This window comes from Salmo salar, chromosome 11 (genome assembly GCF_965601325.2).
Source record: "Salmo salar chromosome 11, fSalSal1, whole genome shotgun sequence".
NCBI lineage: Eukaryota > Metazoa > Chordata > Actinopteri > Salmoniformes > Salmonidae > Salmo > Salmo salar.
The window spans coordinates 108707740-108726236 of record NC_138301.1 but is presented as its reverse complement, the minus strand read 5'-3'; the positions used below and the strand labels follow the sequence as shown (position 1 = coordinate 108726236).

Here is an 18497-nt window from a genome sequence, read left to right as displayed (position 1 = left end):
GTGTATGCGAGCAAGGAGGCCTACAAACCTGACTCAGTTACACCAGCTCTGTCAGGAGGAATGGGCCAACATTCACCCAACCTACTGTGGGAAGCTTGTGGAAGGCTACCCGAAACATTTGACCCAAGTTAAACAATTTAAAGGCAATGCTACCAAATACTAATTGAGCGTATGTACATTTCTGACCCACTGGGAATGTGATGAAAGAAATAAAAGCTGAAATAAATCATTCTCTCTACTATTATTGTGACATTTCACATTCTTAAAATAAAGTGGTGATCCTAACTGACCTAAGACAGGGAATTTTTACAAGGATTAAATGTCAGGAATTGCGAAAAACAGAGTTCCAATTTATTTGGCTAAGGTGTATGTAAACTTCCAACTTCAACTGTATAGCATTTGCCTTTGTGATGAATGACAATCGCGGGCAATCAACTGCAGTATCATATTATTACCCCATATCATGGAATTGTTACATCTGCTCCTGCCACGCCCTCTATTTCTCATCCTGGACCTCCCTAACCTGCCACCACTCCCCCAGTGAGCTCTCTCTCTCTCTCCCTCACTCTGTTTGTGAATGTGATTGTGTGAGTGGAGACAAGTGTGCTGGAAGCAGAGCAAATTCCCACCAGCTGCAACCTGTTCCATAATCAAGAACCCTACAAATACTCATCCCTGCCACTTCCACACTGCCATATTGTAACCTCTACTCAATCAGTCTGCATTTCTAGCTGTTTGTTCCTGCATAGATTTTGTTATCCTGTTGTGCCTGGTTTCCCTGACCTTATGCTGCTTTTTCTCTCCGCTACAGTCCATCTGCTCTGACTCTGGTACCTGTCTCCAGTCCATCGTCTCCTCAGTCCTGCTTCCCTGCCCTGGATCCCCGCTCTACTCCTTCATTGGATTCCGCTCCAGACCTGCTTACCCGGTTCCTAATCTCCTTGCTCCCAGCCTCAGCCTCAGTCCGGATTCCCTACTACAAAAAGTTGAAAAACATTCGGAGATTGTCAAGCCAAGCCTTTGATACTGGATAAATCTGTAAGGTAGGGAGGATGTATTTTCTGTTTGTCATGAGCTCGTCTATGGTGGTCAGCTTACCCTCAACCTTCTGGGCCGTAGCCCTGCGTGGCATCAACTGCGCCACAAAAGCATGCTGAAGTAGCAAAGTCAATTTCAATGTTTGTAAACACAGGGTCACCACAGTTATTATTTGTGATCGTAAACATTATTTTGAGTTCATTCAATGAGGGGGAGGGTGTTCCATGTATTTTACAGTACAAGGGGAAATATGTGAAAATAATTGTAACGTTGGGAGGGGGTATATTTATTTTAATGACACCTTGAGTTGGACCCCACACCAGTAAATGTCAACATGTCCCTAAGCCCATGCAGCCATGCAATCCCCTTTGGTTCAGAGCATGTGTTCATTACATGACAGGAATGAGCATGTAGCTCTCATGCACTAAATGATGGCAGGTTAGAATGTAAGGATTCAGTGTCTTTTTCTGTTGGGAGAAGACTGTAGCGCGTTTATTATGCATGTATTAGCCATACATTGACCCTTCGAGTCCAAAACGGGAAGTTTTAAAAAATGAGGTTGTTTTCAATCCTCCAGAGTATCTCTAATGAGTGGGTAATTCTTTAATGCATGAATCTAAACTGATGTCCTTGAGATTTGTTCTTAAAGCTTTTTGAAATATGATATTTCTCAGTTCATAGATTTTTGGGTTTGGCAAGGTCTGTCCCCGCCTTTGTCCTGATTAGTGTACTTAATGCACCTGCAATAAAACTGCATCACCCAGTCAACAAACCCATCAATTCTTCTGACATTTCATCTGCTCAGATAAGACTGCAAATCAGTGTTGATCTATGTTCCAGAGAAATGGGTAGGAATGTTGGTAAAAACATGAGCTTCAGATCACCCAAAAAGTGTAGACATGCAAAAGAATGCACATAGAAAACATGAATTGAAGATTCTTTTATTATTGTATGTAGTCGTTTTTTCACACAGCATTGTACATTTCTCACTCTTGATGAATAACCACAGAGCTCACACCTGATTGTAAACCCATTTCACCAGGTAGGAATCAGGCTAGGCTGAACTCATGGCCAAGGAGGTGGTTGGATGGTGACACAGGTAGGGGTGAGCAGTGCACTGTGTGGCTTAAAACAGCGCTGATGGCTGGGACATTTTGGCATTCCTGAACTTTCTGAAAACCTCATTATCAAAACAAGGATGAATGTTTCTGCTAATCCAGTGGCTGTTACATGTTCAACTCAGACCACCTAGAGTTCTTCGTTCCTCGCTCCAACTGAAGTCTTCATAGGCACTTCAGTGCAATGCGCTTTACTATGTTACATGTATCATTTAAGTCTTTCACTGGCCTCAGCCATAAATAACAGGTCCATTTTCTAAATGTCGACCATTTTGATACTAATGGACAGAGCCCAGAACTGTTCTAGAAGGCTGCCAGAGAGGAAGGCAACTGCTCAAGTTGAACGTATTAACCAGCTTGCCAACTGAGGATCATGTTCAAGAAATGGTCTTACACCATTTCCACAGAGTGCAACAACTCTCAGGAGTGGTGTGATTCAGACAGCTAATCCTATTTCACACGACTGAGAGGGGCTTGGTGGCATTGGCTGAGTAAACGAGCAGTTTGATTCTAATGTGGAACATGATGATCATCATATACCTGACTAAAAATGACCATCAACATCAAGGTCAAGTTATGGAGGTGCTGTCGTTACTGTTTTATACCTGTGCCAACGCCAGCAACACAAACAGAACACTGCAGAACAACAGGGTTACACTGTTACAGACAGAGAGACTGACAGATGCTTGACCATAATCAATGCATATAAACACTTACAAGAGGAATTACATAAGATCCGATATGTGATGTAACAGGGAAGACACAACCCTATATGGCACAGCCCACTCTCAAGGATTATAACGACAACAAGAGAAAACAAAACCATACAAATGTATATACATTTTCGGTTTAAAGTGTACATACCAACAATAACAAAACAATCTTTGCACGTATTTGATGGTACAGTGTTGTTTCCACATGAAAGGAAAAGATGAGCAGTAGTAGACGTAGAGGCATGTTGTCTGAGGGGTAGCAGTTGATCGTAACATGGACCTGAGGACAGACAGTGATGGGAATGTACAGTATGTATAGGAGAGTGGCGCTGTCTGTCTGTGAGGAGAAACTGAGGTGAAGGCACATCAAAGCACAGCAGTAGTGCAGTGGAACAGACACTCGCCTCGTAGCCACAGGCACGAAAATACATCTCAGAGGCTTGACTACAACACTAATGCCACTGAGAGCCTTAGGAGCCATTGCCGTCTTTCTCTCTCTCACTCTCTAAGTCTCTCTGCATCTATGTCGGTCACTCTCCCAAATCCCCCACTGTCTCCCTTTCTCATTCCCTCCCTCCCCACCTCTCTCTTTATCCGTGGATTTATTTTAGTACGAAAACACTATATCAACTCTGCATTGGGTATGGTAATAGAACGCAAAATCAGACATCTTTGGATATTATTAAAAGCGTTTGTGCCGGGGAGGGAAATATGTGTACAGCTGTACAAACAAAAACAAACGTTAAAAATTCAGAGTTGGCACGCTCGATAACTCTTGCTGTTTGCTTGTTCGGCTTATGCTCATATTTACTTAGGATGTTTCAGTGTGTAAATCAAGGCTTGCCGCTCCCATATCCTCTCTGGTGCTGTCACTCACTTTGACGATCACTACCATAAGGATCCATTGCCAAGGAGTGAGAAATTACTGCCTATTAAAAAACAACAGTCATCATGAACGTCACTGTCCAGATTGGAGAGGGTGTTGGGCTCCACTAATGCCATCTTGCCTGCTTAATTAACACTCAGAATGAAGTCACAGCTACTCCCCTCACCCTGGTCCCATCCAGTCTTAGACACTGGTGGCAGATGATGCAATTATTTATTTATTGACCCTTATTTTACCAGGTAATGTGGCTCTCCGTAGCCGACGTGAGTAAGACCTTTAAACAGGTCAACATTCACAAGGCTGCAGGGCCAGACGGATTACCAGGACGTGTACTCCGAGCATGCGCTGACCAACTGGCAAGTGTCTTCACTGACATTTTCAACCTCTCCCTGTCTGAGTCTGTAATACCAACATGTTTCAAGCAGACCACCATAGTCCCTGTACCCAAGAACACTAAGGTAACCTGCCTAAATGACTACCGACCCGTAGCACCCACGTCTGTAGCCATGAAGTGCTTTGAAAGGCTGGTCATGGCTCACATCAACAGCATTTTCCCAGAAACCCTAGACCCACTCCAATTTGCATACCGCCCCAACAGATGATGCAATCTCTATTGCACTCCATACTGCCCTTTCCCACCTGGACAAAAAGGAACACCTATGTGAGAATGCTATTTATTGACTACAGCTCAGCATTCAATACCATAGTGCCCTCAAATCTCATCACTAATCTTAGGACCCTGGGACTAAACACCCCCCTCTGCAACTGGATTCTGGACTTCCTGACGGGCCGCCCCCAGGTGGTAAGGGTAGGTAACAACACCTCCGCCATGCTGATCCTCAACACGAGGGCCCCTCAGGGGTGCGTGCTCAGTCCCCTCCTGTACTTCCTGTTCACTCATGACTGCATGGCCAGGCACAACTCCAACACCATCATTAAGTTTGCTGATGACACAACAGTGGTAGGCCTAATCACAGACAACGATGAGACAGCCTATAGGGAGGAGGTCAGAGACCTGGCCGTGTGGTGCCAGGACAACAACCTCTCCCTCAACGTGATCAAGACAAAAGAGAGGATTGTGGACTACAGGAAAAGGAGGAACGAGCACACCCCCATTCTCATCGACGGGGCTGTAGTGAAGCAGGTTGAGAGCTATAAGTTCCTTGGTGTCCACATCACTAACAAACTATGATTGTCCAAGCACACCAAGACAGTCATGAAGAGGGCACGACAAAACCTAATCCCCCTCAGGAGACTGAAAAGATTTGGCATGGGTCCTCAGATCCTCAAAAGGTTCTACAGCTGCACCATCGAGAGCATCCTGACTGGTTGCATCACTGCCTGGTATGGCAACTGCTTGACCTCTGACCGCAAGGCACTACAGAGGGTAGTGCTTACGGCCCAGTACATCACTGGGGCCAAGCTTCCTGCCATCCAGGACCTCTGTACCAGGCAGTGTCAGAGGAAGGCCCTAAAAATTGTCCAACTCCAGCCGCCCTAGTCATAGACTGTTCTCTCTGCTACCACACGGCAAGCAGTACCAGAGTGTCAAGTCTAGGTCCAAAAGGCTTCTCAACAGCTTCTACCCCCAAGCCATAAGACTCCTGAACAGCTAATGAAATGGCTACCCAGACCCCTCTTTTACGCTGCTGCTACTCTGTTTATTATCTATGCATAGTCACTTTAAATCTACCTACATGTACATATTACCTCAATTACCTCGACTAACCAGTGCCGCCGCACATTGACTCTGTACCGGTACTCCCTGTATATAGCCTTTTTTACTGCTGCTCTTTAATTATTTGTTACTTTTATTTCTTATTTTTTACTCATCTATTTTTTACTTAACACATATTTTTATTAAAACTGCATTGCTGGTTATGGGCTTGTAAGTAAGCATTTCACTGTAAGGTTATATTCGGCACATGTGACAAATACAATTTGATTTGATGGCATGACATTGGGAATTTAGCCAGGACACCAGGGTTAACACCCCTACTCTTACAATAAGTGCCATGGGATCTTTATTGACCACAGAGAGTTAGGACGTTTTAAAGTCCCATCCAAAAGACAGCACCACATGCAGGGCAATGTCCCCTTCACAGCCCTGGGATCTCCTTAGAGGGAAGAGCTCCCCCTACTGGCACTTCAACACCTCTTCCAGCAGCATCTGGTCTCCCATCCAGGACCAACCCTGCTTAGTTTCAGAGGCATGCCAGCAGTGGGATGCAGGGTGGTATGCTGCTGGCGTAGATATCTGTAGCACTGATATGCCCAGTAAATATTTATCTCTTTTAAGCATCATGTATTATCTGTGAGAACATGAGTCTTATCTAACATCTCCCTCAAGAAGGGAAAGATGTCGATGAATAAATGTCACGTTCACAATTCCACAGTAAAGTAGGTCTCCCTTTAACCATCACCAACAGTATTTTACCTACTTCCCCTCAGGTGGGAGCTAATTTTCCAAGTTCACAAGAAAATGAGTGATGCAAGAAAAAAAACCATTAAAATCAGCAAAAGATTTATCAGGCAGAGAGAGAGCGAGAGAGAGAAAGGCTCAATGTGATGCTCAATGATCAGAGATTTATCAGGCAGAGAGAGAGAGAGAAAGAGAAAGGCTCAATGTGATGCTCAATGATCAGAGTTGCCAGAGGCTCTATAGTACCCCATCTCCCCACTTTCTCCCTGATCAAACACAGTCAGGAAAAGGATGGCTAAGTGTGATATTGTCTCTCCAAAACTATAACACCTAGAGACAGAAAGCATTTGTGAACCTCAGACAGCAGTAAATTGGTTCCTCTCTCCCCTGAGCCCAAACCCAGACGGCCTCAGCACCTGCCCGCTGAGCTATCTGATTTCATGTTTTATTGCTTATTCCGTTTTCCACGACCATTGTCATTACTAGAATTTTGTCTCATTGTGCCTGTGGTGGATTTTTCAGACCTCCTCAATATGTGGTGTATGAACTAGAGAGGGGAAACAACGGGCCAGTGGCATCTAGTCTGAAGTGGTGAAGAAGGAAGCAAACAAAGGGAGCAACATAGAGATAGGAGGAAGAACTACAGAACTACAAAACAACATCATCCCTCAATCTATCTTTTCTTTAGTTATTGGCTTATGGCAAAGACAACATAGACAAAGTGGCTTACCCAACAACCCTACTATCCAAGGGAACATAGCATGATGAAATAAGGGAAGAATACAAAGGAGAGAGAAGATATGAGGCATGGCCCGAAAATCAAAAGGAATGAACTATCATGGTTCCACCAATCATTGGTCATGTTTTCTTTGAGATAGGTGCTGTTACTGGCCTTGGGCGATGTGGGCTCCTCATGAAGAGGGAGAGTGGAGCTGGATGCCCAATCTTGAGGCAGGCACTGGACAGACAGCCACATCGATTCATCCAGACAGACCTTATTAATTCATCCATTTATTTATTTATCTGCACAGCTTGTTCAACTCCATGTGTACTGATGTGAGAGAGAAGAGCTAAGAGATGGGCAGCTAGGACTACTAAAGATCATGAGCAGTCTGAGCAGGAGAGATATAGATTGCAGAAACATTATGATGGAAAGTAACAAAGGAAAACAGAAAGCATGAAACGAATGTAAGACAGAGTGCCATAGGAGAAAGGTGTGAATGTCCATTTCCTCATTGTGGTTGTTCTTCCCTCAGCCTTAAGTCTCCTCATCAGTCTCAGTGCCATGGTGGAGGTGACCCAGTGAATGTGATACTGTAGCTGATCGTAAGAGGGGTAGTATGGGGGCTCGTTATACCGGACACCACCAGCCCAGCATAGCAGCAGGCAGCAGCAGCAGGGGCAGCATGGGTGCTGTGTGGCTTGCCGCTCCTCTACGGCCTCCTCGGGTCCCAGAGCCCACACTAGACTTCTCCTTCTCAGAATACAGTGGGATAACATTGAATTCCTGGCTTTCCTCCTCTACCTCCTCTTCCTCACTGTCCTCCACCTGAAAGACAGAGGGGATGTAATATAATAAATCATTTGTTATTAAAGTAACTGCCCAGTGAAAATCTCACTTTTAATAGTTGATATTCTGTTAATTCATATCCAAATAATGCTCATCCTATACTCGTATTTGTGGCCAAAGCATAAATTGGAGAAAAACCACATCAAAAACCCCAACTCAAACATGTATCTCAAACTGACCATTTAAAAAATGTTTGCTATTTCCTCATAGAACATGTCATCTCCCTGAGGAGAATGAGTTGGCCAATCAGCGGTCTAGAGGATGAGCTGCCCAATCAGTAGTCTACTCGCATTAATATTTTTAATGACTGGTATACGCCCACAACATTCCAACACAGAAAAGCTGCTTTTTATTTCATGGAAATCTGGAAACACTGGGCAGTTACTTTAAAATAAAGGGAGCAGAACTTGCAGGTAACTACCGCACATTGTGCATGCTGTATCTGCTTGGTAGAACTAAATAGTGATAGACAATTGGATTAGAAAATCAAGCTTGGAAGAAAATAAGATCCATTATTTGCAGTGAGTAGTCATGAGCTTCCTAACAGACACGAATGGCAACTCAGCATTAAACAAAACATGTTGTACTTAGGTGTTGAATTCAGAATCCAAAAGGTGTCAGCATCTTTTTTTATTAGAAAGAAAGGTGAGAATCTTGGTCATGGTATTGGATCAACAGAGTGAGAAGTGTATTACAAAGGAACATCTTGAACCTGCACTCAGGGGGAGGGAGGCTTACAGCCTCTTCACACTTAATACACTAGTAGGGTAAAAATACCATCGGCTACACATATTACTCAAATGTAAACTTGCGTACTTGCTATGTCTTGAACGATACCGCCGAAGGTAGTGCACGACACTCCCCCAACAGTTGCCCCCTTGAAGCAGGGCAGCGTAAATAGAATTGTCTCATTGAGCCAACACTCCTACAGTATAAATGGTAAAAGCAGAGCAATGTTTTTGAAACAGCAGCAATGTTTAGACAATTTCCGTATTTTTGAGACTTGTTTTTCATTTGTAACATTGTGTGGTGATTTCAGAGTTGGCAGGTCCTGGAGCGGTAGGGGGGAAATTGTTTTCCTGGGACCTAGCATTTTTCCTGATCTGTTAGTAGGCTAACTTAACCAACTCCGGACCCTAGTTGCAGCATAGGTCATAGTAATAAATCAGCGGTAAAAAAAAAAACAGTTTTATATGGGTTATGATATGGCCTATGATATGGGCTATGATGGGACCAGATTACTTTTCTAATCAGGTTATATGGTTTTTAAAAAACTACTGGAAAAACTCCTCGTCCAAGGGAGGATGAAAACATTAAAACCCTTTACACAGACGAAGAGACAACAATTTCTATCGGACAAAAACAAACAAAAAACGAACAGGGCTGTCAGGGATTTCTTCGTCGGAGGACGATATTACGAAATCATCGTCGGAAAAAGATGACCAATACGCAGCAGAGTCGATATAGTTCCTTTTTGAACATTTAATAAACTCAATATGGATATACAAAAATAACAAAACAAAACTCACGATAAACTGACAGTCCTGTTAGGCTTACTTACACTATACACGGAACAATCACCCACAAATAACAAACACAAACACACCCTAATATATGGGACTCTCAATCAAAGGCGGATAGACAACACCTGCCTTCAACTGAGAGTCCCAACCCCAATTAACCCAACATAGAACCAGACATACTAGACTGAACATAGAATACATGGAAACCAAACAGTGCCCAAAAACCCCGGAATACTAAATCAAATGCCCCTTCAACAAACACACCACCACCACCCCGCAGTCTGGCCACTCCGGCAGTTCAGGGCAGTCTGGCCACTCCGGCAGTTCAGCGCAGTCTGGCCACTCCGGCAGTTCAGCGCAGTCTGGCCACTCCGGCAGTTCAGCGCAGTCTGGCCACTCCGGCAGTTCAGCGCAGTCTGGCCACTCCGGCAGTTCAGCGCAGTCTGGCCACTCCGGCAGTTCAGCGCAGTCTGGCCTCTCTGGCGACTGTTGACTGGCGGGCAGCTCTGACGACGACTGTTGACTGGCGGGCAGCTCTGACGACGACTGTTGACTGGCGGGCAGCTCTGACGACGACTGTTGACTGGCGGGCAGCTCTGACGACGACTGTTGACTGGCGGGCAGCTCTGACGACGACTGTTGACTGGCGGGCAGCTCTGACGACGACTGTTGACTGGCGGGCAGCTCTGACGACTGTTGACTGGCGGGCAGCTCTGACGACTGTTGACTGGCGTGGCTGGGTTGACGCACTTGAAGGCTAGTGCGGGGACGCACTTCCGGGTCCGCACGAGAGACAGGAGCTGGAAACCCAGGGCTATGGAGGCGCACAGTCGGTCTCGATCTTACCTCCTGCACAACCCGTCTTGGCTGGATGGAACTAGTAGCCCTGTACGAGCGGGGTGCTGGTACAGGGCAGACTGGGCTGTGCAGGGGCCTGATGGTAGCCGTGCGTAGAGCGGGAGTTGGGTAGCCTGGTCCTCGGAGGCGTACCGGTGACCAGATGCGCTGCGCAGGCATCCTCCTACCAGGCTGGATGCCCGCTCTAGCACGGCACCTGCGAGGGGCTGGAATAACGCGCACCGGACTGTGCGTGCGTATGGGTGAGATAGTGCGCTCCTCAGCGAAACATAGCGCTCTCCACCCCATACGCTCCTCCATATAACCACGGGTAGCTGGCTTCCGGCTCTTCCTACGCCTAGCCAAACTACCCGTGTGCCCCCCCCAAAAAAATTATTGGGGGTGTCTCTCGTGCTTCAACGCCAGTCTTGATCCTCGGAAACGTTCCCGGTCCTTTCCAGCCATACTCCATGGGCCTTCTCCGGCCATAACCTGCTCCCATGTCCATCTCTCCCCATAGTCCGTATCCTGAGAGTGCTGCTCCTTTCTCCGCTGCTTGGTCTTGGTTTGGTGGGTGATTCTGTCAGGGATTTCTTCGTCGGAGGACGATATAACGAAATCATCGTCGGAAAAAGATGACCAATGCGCAGCAGAGTCGATATAGTTCATTTTTGAACATTTAATAAACTCAATATGGATATACAAAAATAACAAAACAAAACTCACGATAAACTGACAGTCCTGTTAGGCTTACTTACACTATACACGGAACAATCACCCACAAATAACAAACACAAACACACCCTAATATATGGGACTCTCAATCAAAGGCGGATAGACAACACCTGCCTTCAACTGAGAGTCCCAACCCCAATTAACCCAACATAGAACCAGACATACTAGACTGAACATAGAATACATGGAAACCAAACAGTGCCCAAAAACCCCGGAATACTAAATCAAATGCCCCTTCAACAAACACACCACCCCGAACCACATAAAACGAATACCCTCTGCCACGTCCTGACCAAACTACAATACTAATTAACCTTTATACTGGCCAGGACGTGACAAGGGCTGAGCTGGCTGTATGCAGGGTTGCATCGTTAGGTCTTTGATGGGTAATTAAAAAGACACTCATACAGTATGTCATCACTATTGTGTTGATTGATTAATTCAATCTAATAATTATGACACACCCCTCACTATTGTCATTGGTTGCACTGGTTGCACAAGCACTCATGACATCACCCTGAAGAAGGCACAGTGATGCCGAAACGTTGGTGATTTACCCAATAAATTACTGGGAGTTATATATATATATATATATGGAGTGTGCGACTCTCTTTGTTTTTTTATAGCTTACGATTGATTAATTCCAGTCAATAACTTTGTATTAAAAAAGGCCTATGTCGCCTAGCCCCCCGAAGTGTGAATATAAACCACATTCACATTTCTCAGAATACAAATAACTGGGCCTATTTTAAGCTATAAATACATACAGTTGAAGTCAGAAGTTTACATACACTTAGGTTGGAGTCATTAAAACTGGTTTTTCAACCACTCCACAAATTTCTTGTTAACAAACTATAGTTTTGGCAAGTCATTTAGGACATCTACTTTGTGCATGACACAAGTCATTTTTCCAACAATTGTTTTAAAGACAGATAATTTCACTTATAATTCACGGTATCACAATTCCAGTGGGTCAGAAGTTCACATACACTAAGTTGACTGTGCCTTTAAACAGCTTGGAAAATTCCAGAAAATGATGTCATGGCTTTAGAAGCTTCTGATAGGCTAATTGACATCATTTGAGTCAATTGGAGGTGTACCTGTGGATGTATTTCAAGACCTACCTTCAAACTCAGTGCCTATTTGCTTGACATTATGGGACAATCAAAAGAAATCAGCCAAGACCTCAGAAAAAAAATGCTATGTCTTGTTCATCCTTAGGAGCAATTTCCAAACGCCTGAAGGTACCACGTTCATCTGTACAAACAATAGTATGCAAGTATAAACACTATGGGACCACGCAGCCGTCATACCGCTCAGGAAGGAGACGCGTTCGGTCTCCTAGAGATTAGCGTACTTTGGTGCGAGAAGTGCAAATCAATCCCAGAACAACAGCAAAGGACCTTGTGAAGATGCTGGAGGAAACAGGTACAAAAGTATCTATATCCACAGTAAAACGAGTCCTATATCGACATAACCTGAAAGGCCGCTCAGCAAGGAAGAAGCCACTACTCCAAAACCGCCATAAAAAAGCCAGACTACGGTTTGCAACTGCACATGGGGACAAAGATCGTACTTGTTGGAGAAATGTCCTCTGGTGTGATGAAACAAAAATTGAACTGTTTGGCCATAATGACCATCGTTATGTTAGGAGGAAAAAGGGGTAAGCTTGCAAGTCGAAGAACACCATCCCAACCGTGAAGCACGGGGGTGGCAGCATCATGTTGTGGGGGTGCTTTGCTGCAGGACGGACTGGTGCACTTCACAAAATAGATGGCATCATGAGGAAAATGATGTGGATATATTTAAGCAACATCAGTCAGGAAGTTAACCTGTTATGCAAGGGGGCAGTATTTTCACGTCCGGATGAAAAGCGTGCCCAAAGTAAACTGCCTGTTACTCAGGCCCAGAAGCTAGAATATGCATATAATTAGTAGATCTGGATAGAAAACACTAAAGTTTCCAAAACTGTTAAAATAATGTCTGTGAGTATAACAGAACTCATATGGCAGGCAAAAACCTGAGAACAATCCAACCAGGAAGTGGGAAATCTGAGGTTTGTTGTTTTGCAAGTGATTGCCTAGCCAATATCCAGTGTAAATGGGGTCAGATTGCACTTCCTATGGCTTCCAGTATATGTCAACAGTCTTTAGAAAGTTGTTTCAGGCTTCTATTGTGAAAGGGGAGAGAATAAGACCACTTACAGTAAGTGCCTCAACTGAAAGCTATGAGTAGTTTATCGCGCGCAGCCGTGAGCACGAGCTCCGTTCCCTTTCCTTTCTAATGACAAAAGGAATTGTCCGGTTGGAATATTATTGAAGATTTATGATAACATCCTAAAGATTGATTATATACATCGTTTGACATGAACTTTAATGGACCTTTTTTGACTTTTCGTCTGGACTTAGTGCCCGCGCTTTGTGCATTTGGATTAGTGAACTAAACGCGTGAACAAAAAGGAGGTATTTGGACATAAATATTGGACTTTATCGAACAAAACAAACATTTATTGTGGAACTGGGATTCCTAGGAGTGCATTCCGATGAAGATCAGCAAAGGTAAGTGAATATTTATAACGCTATTTCTGACTTTTGTTGACTCCACAACCTGGCGGGTATCTGTATGGCTTGTTTTGGTGGCTGAGCGCTGTACTCAGATTATCGCATGGTGTGCTTTCGCCGTAAAGCTTTTTTGAAATCTGACACAGAGGTTGCATTAAGGAGAAGTTTCTCTAATCCTATGTATAACACTTGTATCTTTCATCAAAGTTTATGATGAGTATTTCTGTAAATGGATGTGGCTCTCTGCAAATTCATGAGGCAAAACATTACTGAACATAACACACCAATGTAAACAGAGATTTTTGGATATAAATATGAACTTTATCGAACAAAACATACATGTATTGTGTAACATGAAGTCCTATGAGTGCCATCTGATGAAGATCATCAAAGGTTAGTGATTTAATTTTCTCTATTTCTGCTTTTTGTGACTCCTCTCTTTGGCTGGAAAATGGCTGTGTTTTTTTGTGACTAGGCACTGACCTAACATAATCGCATGGTATGCTTTCGCCGTAAAGACTTTTTTTAAATGGACACTGTGGTTGGATTAACAAGAAGTTTATCTTTAAAATGGTGTATAATACTTGTATGTTTGAGGAATTTTAATTATGAGATTTCTGTTGTTTGAATTTGGCGCCCTGCAATTTCACTGGCTGTTGTCAAATCGATCCTGTTAACAGGATTTTAGCCAAAATAAGTTAAAGCTTGGTCGCAAATGGGTCTTCCAAATGGACAATGAACCCAAGCATTCTTCCAAAGTTGTGGCAAAATGGCTTGAGGACAACAAATTCAAGGTATTGGAGTGCCAATCACAAAGCCCTGACCTCAATCCTATAGAAAATTTGTGTGCAGAACTGAAAAAGTATGTGCGAGCAAGGAGGCCAACAAACCTGACTCAGTTACACCAGCTCTGTCAAGAGGAATGGGCCAAAATTCACCCAACTCATTGTGGGAAGCTTGTGGAAGGCTACCTGATACGTTTGACTCAAGTTAAACAATTTAAAGACAATGCTACCAAATACTAATTGAGTGTATGTAAACGTCTGACCCACTGGGAATGTGATGCAAGAAATAAAAGCTAAAATAAATCACTCTACTATTATTCTGACATTTCACATTCTTAAAATAAAGTGGTGATCCTAACTGACCTAAGACAGGGATTTTTTACAAGGATTAAATGTCAGTTCTTGTGAAAAACTGAGTTTAAATGAATTGAGGCTAAAGTGTGTGTAAACTTCCGATTTCAACTGTAGCTTAGGCTATAAAAACATGACATTACGTTTCCCCTGGCCAGGCCCAGATGGGATCAGAGTGCCTAGGCTTCTCTAGGATGCCTGCAGCTGTAGTTGTTATCAGTAGGCTACAGTTGATCAGACTGAATCACAGACTAATTGTGCAAGTTGGCAAATCATGAGGTATTTTATTTATATTTTTGGTGGCGGGTATGGGCTGCCGTATAAACGAGCTTGTCGTGGTGAATTCACTTATACCCATGTTTTCAGTCACAATTTGCTTTTACCACATGTAATGATTTGCATGATATTTTTCATTTTACCTTTATTTAACTAGGCAAGTCAGTTAAGAACTAATTCTTATTTACAATGACGGCCTACCCTGGCCAAACCGTAACCCAGACAACGCTGGGCCAATTGTGCGCCGCCCTATGGGACTCCCAATCACGGACGGTTGTGATACAGCCTGGAATCAAACCAGGGTCTGTAGTGACACCTTTAGCAATGAGATGCAGTGCCTTAGACCGCTGCGCCACTCGAGAGCCCTATATTATTGAAAATGAAGCCTGGTTTGTTGTAAGGTAGGCCTACTGTACTTTTCTAGTCGTGTGATCAATCATGATCAATCAATCATTCATTTTTGATAGGCTAACCGTACTTGATGAAGGCTGTCATAGTAACTCTGTGCTTTTGTCTTGAAGTTAAAATGTAAAGAGTGTAGCCTACAGACAACAAAAATAAACCCTTTAATTGTCTGCACATACATGCTTTGAATTATTGCATTATTGAAGAGTGTAATATGGTTTGGTTGCATTATTCAGTAGTGTAATATGTTTTAGAAGATAGGTTTCTGTCATTGTTGAATAGTTTGTGCTTACTGGCTAGTGGCTACTGTGATATTTACAGTCAATTTGAGCTGCATACCAAGAATGTTGTGTTGCCAGCGACAACGAAAGGTAAGGCAAGGATGTAATGTGAATTCAAAAGTAGAATTCTCTTTCGCCACCCAGCTCCTCAGACGCTCCTTCATATCTTGTTGTGGGAATAGAGACTTAGAGGTTAGCAGTAGAGAAGAGAGAGAGGGAGGGATTGGAACTGTGTAAAGGAGAGGAGAAAGGGAGTGAGGAGGATTAGGATGGCAAGAGAAAGGAGGATAGGAGAGATGGGTGTGAATAAATGAATATCAACAACTCAAGAGGATTTATGCTCCCTCCTGCAAACACCTCTGCCTAATCCTCACACACTGTGAGAGAGAGGGAGTGAGAGGAAGCTAGGGACAGAGAGATAGTGAGAAAAAAGGTAAGGAGGAAATCCTGGGTCTCTGTTCAATGCGTCAGTAATGTGTTGACTGTGAGCCTTGTGTTGAGACAGATGTGTTGGGAGTGTATCTCAGGTCAGGTCTGTGAGTGAGCTTCGACACTCAGGCAGCACCGTTGGCGCTCATGTCACACCATGGGTCATCATGCAGTTCACAGAGCATCTCTGACCCAGTGAGAACCCACTTTAGAAAAACCCACGGAACAAGCATTTTGTCCACCATTGTTTTTAAGTTAATGTACAGCCTTTATGCAGACTGGGTTTGGTAAGGCAATGAAGAATACTTACGCTCACACTGTTGCGTTCTGATAAAATGTTGACGTTGACATTGATCTTGTCCTTGTCCTGAAAGATGTGTGGAGAGGGGGTGGCTGATGCGTGGTGACGAGGGGGCAGGGTCGTGCTCTCCACAGGGCGAGGGGAAGAGCCACCCAAATAACTGATAGCATTACCTGAGACAACAACAGACATCATCATTATCATCACCATCATTATCATCATCACCATCCATCATCACAATATCATCATCACCATATCATCACCATCATCACCACCATCCATTATCACCATCCATCATCATCACCACCATCCATTATCACCATCCATCATCATCATCATCACCATCCATCATCATAATCCATCCATCATCAACATCCATCATCACCATATCATCATCACCCATCATCATCACCATCCATCATCATCATCATCACCGTCACCATCCATTATCATCGTCACCATCACCATATCATCATCACAATATCATCATCACCATATCATCACATCCATCATCATCATCATCACCATCCATTATCATCATCACCATCACCATCCATCATCACCCTGTCATCATCACAATATCATCATCACCATATCATCACCATCCATCATCATCATCACCACCATCCATTATCACCATCCATCATCATCACCACCATCCATTATCACCATCCATCATCATCACCACCATCCATTATCACCATCCATCATCATCACCATCCATCATCATCATCACCATCCATCACCACCATCCATTATTACCATCCATCGTCATCACCACCATCCATTATCACCATCCGTCATCATCATCACCATCCATCATCATCATCACCATCCATCATCATCACAATCCATCCATCCATTATCATCATCACCATCCATCATCACATCCATCATCACCATCACAATCCATCACCATCCATCATCATCACAATCCATCCATCCATTATCATCATCACCATCACCATCCATCCTCACATCCAACATCACAATCCATCACCATCCATCATCATCACCACCATCATCATCGTCACCATCATTATCATCACCCTCACCATCGTCATAATCATCATCGTCACCATCATCATCACCATAATCATCATCACCATCATTATCATCATCGTCAACATCATCACCTCTATTTTACCCACTGCTGATGGTGCAAATGTCCTCAAAATTAGTCATAGTAGTCATGAATTTATTAATCAACTGGGCATTGAACCCTTAAAGGTGCGGGGGGGGGGGGGTTAATGGGTGTGTTCACTCTTGTGTGTGTGGCAAGCATTTGTACATTCACTCTGCCTAAACAGTACACAGTAAGTCATTCACCCTTCTAGATAACTTGAAACAGTCTAAACAGGTCTTGCGTCTTGAAGTCGCCAAGGATAGCTTGTGATAGCCAAATTCCTTGGCCAATTAGCTTCAGCTGGCTGGTGTGTGATCGTGGCAAAGTTGGTTTAACATTGGATAGTCTATCTCTGGGGCTAGTCAGGTACCGTCAATGTAAATGAGACAATGTTTTCATATTGCACATCTTTTGGTTGTCTCATTAAATCCTTTAAATATTTGTATATGAATTTCTACAATTTATAGTTGGTTTGAGATTTTCATATAAATTTGGAGCTATTGACATTTAAAAATATGTACATTGTGTAATTGTCCCTAACGAGCCCCATAGGGATATCCTATGTCAAACCAAATTGACCATGGGCATTATGATCCGGTCGTGTACAGCTGCACTCTGAATTGATTATTATTTGAGTGCTGCCAGCTGTGGGCATGTGGGCAGGATTTAAATAAACCCAACCAAAGAAAAACTGTCACGGTACTCTTCATTCTGTTACAGTACCCTTCATTATGTTACGGTACCCTTCATTATGTTACGGTACCCTTCATTCTGTTACGGTACCCTTCATTCTGTTACGGTACCCTTCATGCTGCTACAGTACCCTTCATTCTGTTACAGTACCCTTCATGCTGTTACGGTACCCTTCATTCTGTTACGGTACCCTTCATTCTGCTACGGTACCCTTCATGCTGTTACAGTACCCTTCATTCTGTTACAGTACCCTTCATTATGTCACGGTACCCTTCATTCTGTTACAGTACCCTTCATTATGTCACGGTACCCTTCATTCTGTTACAGTACCCTTCATTATGTCACGGTACCCTTCATTCTGTTACGGTACCCTTCATTATGTTACGGTACCCTTCATGCTGCTACGGTACCCTTCATGCTGCTACGGTACCCTTCATTCCGTTACGG

General features: G+C 43.7%; 1 protein-coding gene across 1 annotated transcript in view; it reads right to left on the bottom strand.

Annotated features, from left to right (window-relative positions):
- Positions 1-1963: 1963 nt before the first annotated feature.
- The window catches only part of LOC106563620 (GDNF family receptor alpha-4), a 31246-nt gene continuing 14712 nt past the window's right edge, over positions 1964-18497 (bottom strand). Inside the window, exons 7-8 of the mRNA XM_014129359.3 lie at positions 16241-16404; positions 1964-7726 (exon numbers count right to left, since the gene is read on the bottom strand). Of these exons, the coding sequence (XP_013984834.2) occupies positions 7529-7726; positions 16241-16404 (362 nt within the window). The 3' untranslated portion in view covers positions 1964-7528. The remainder of the gene's footprint in view (positions 7727-16240; positions 16405-18497) is intronic.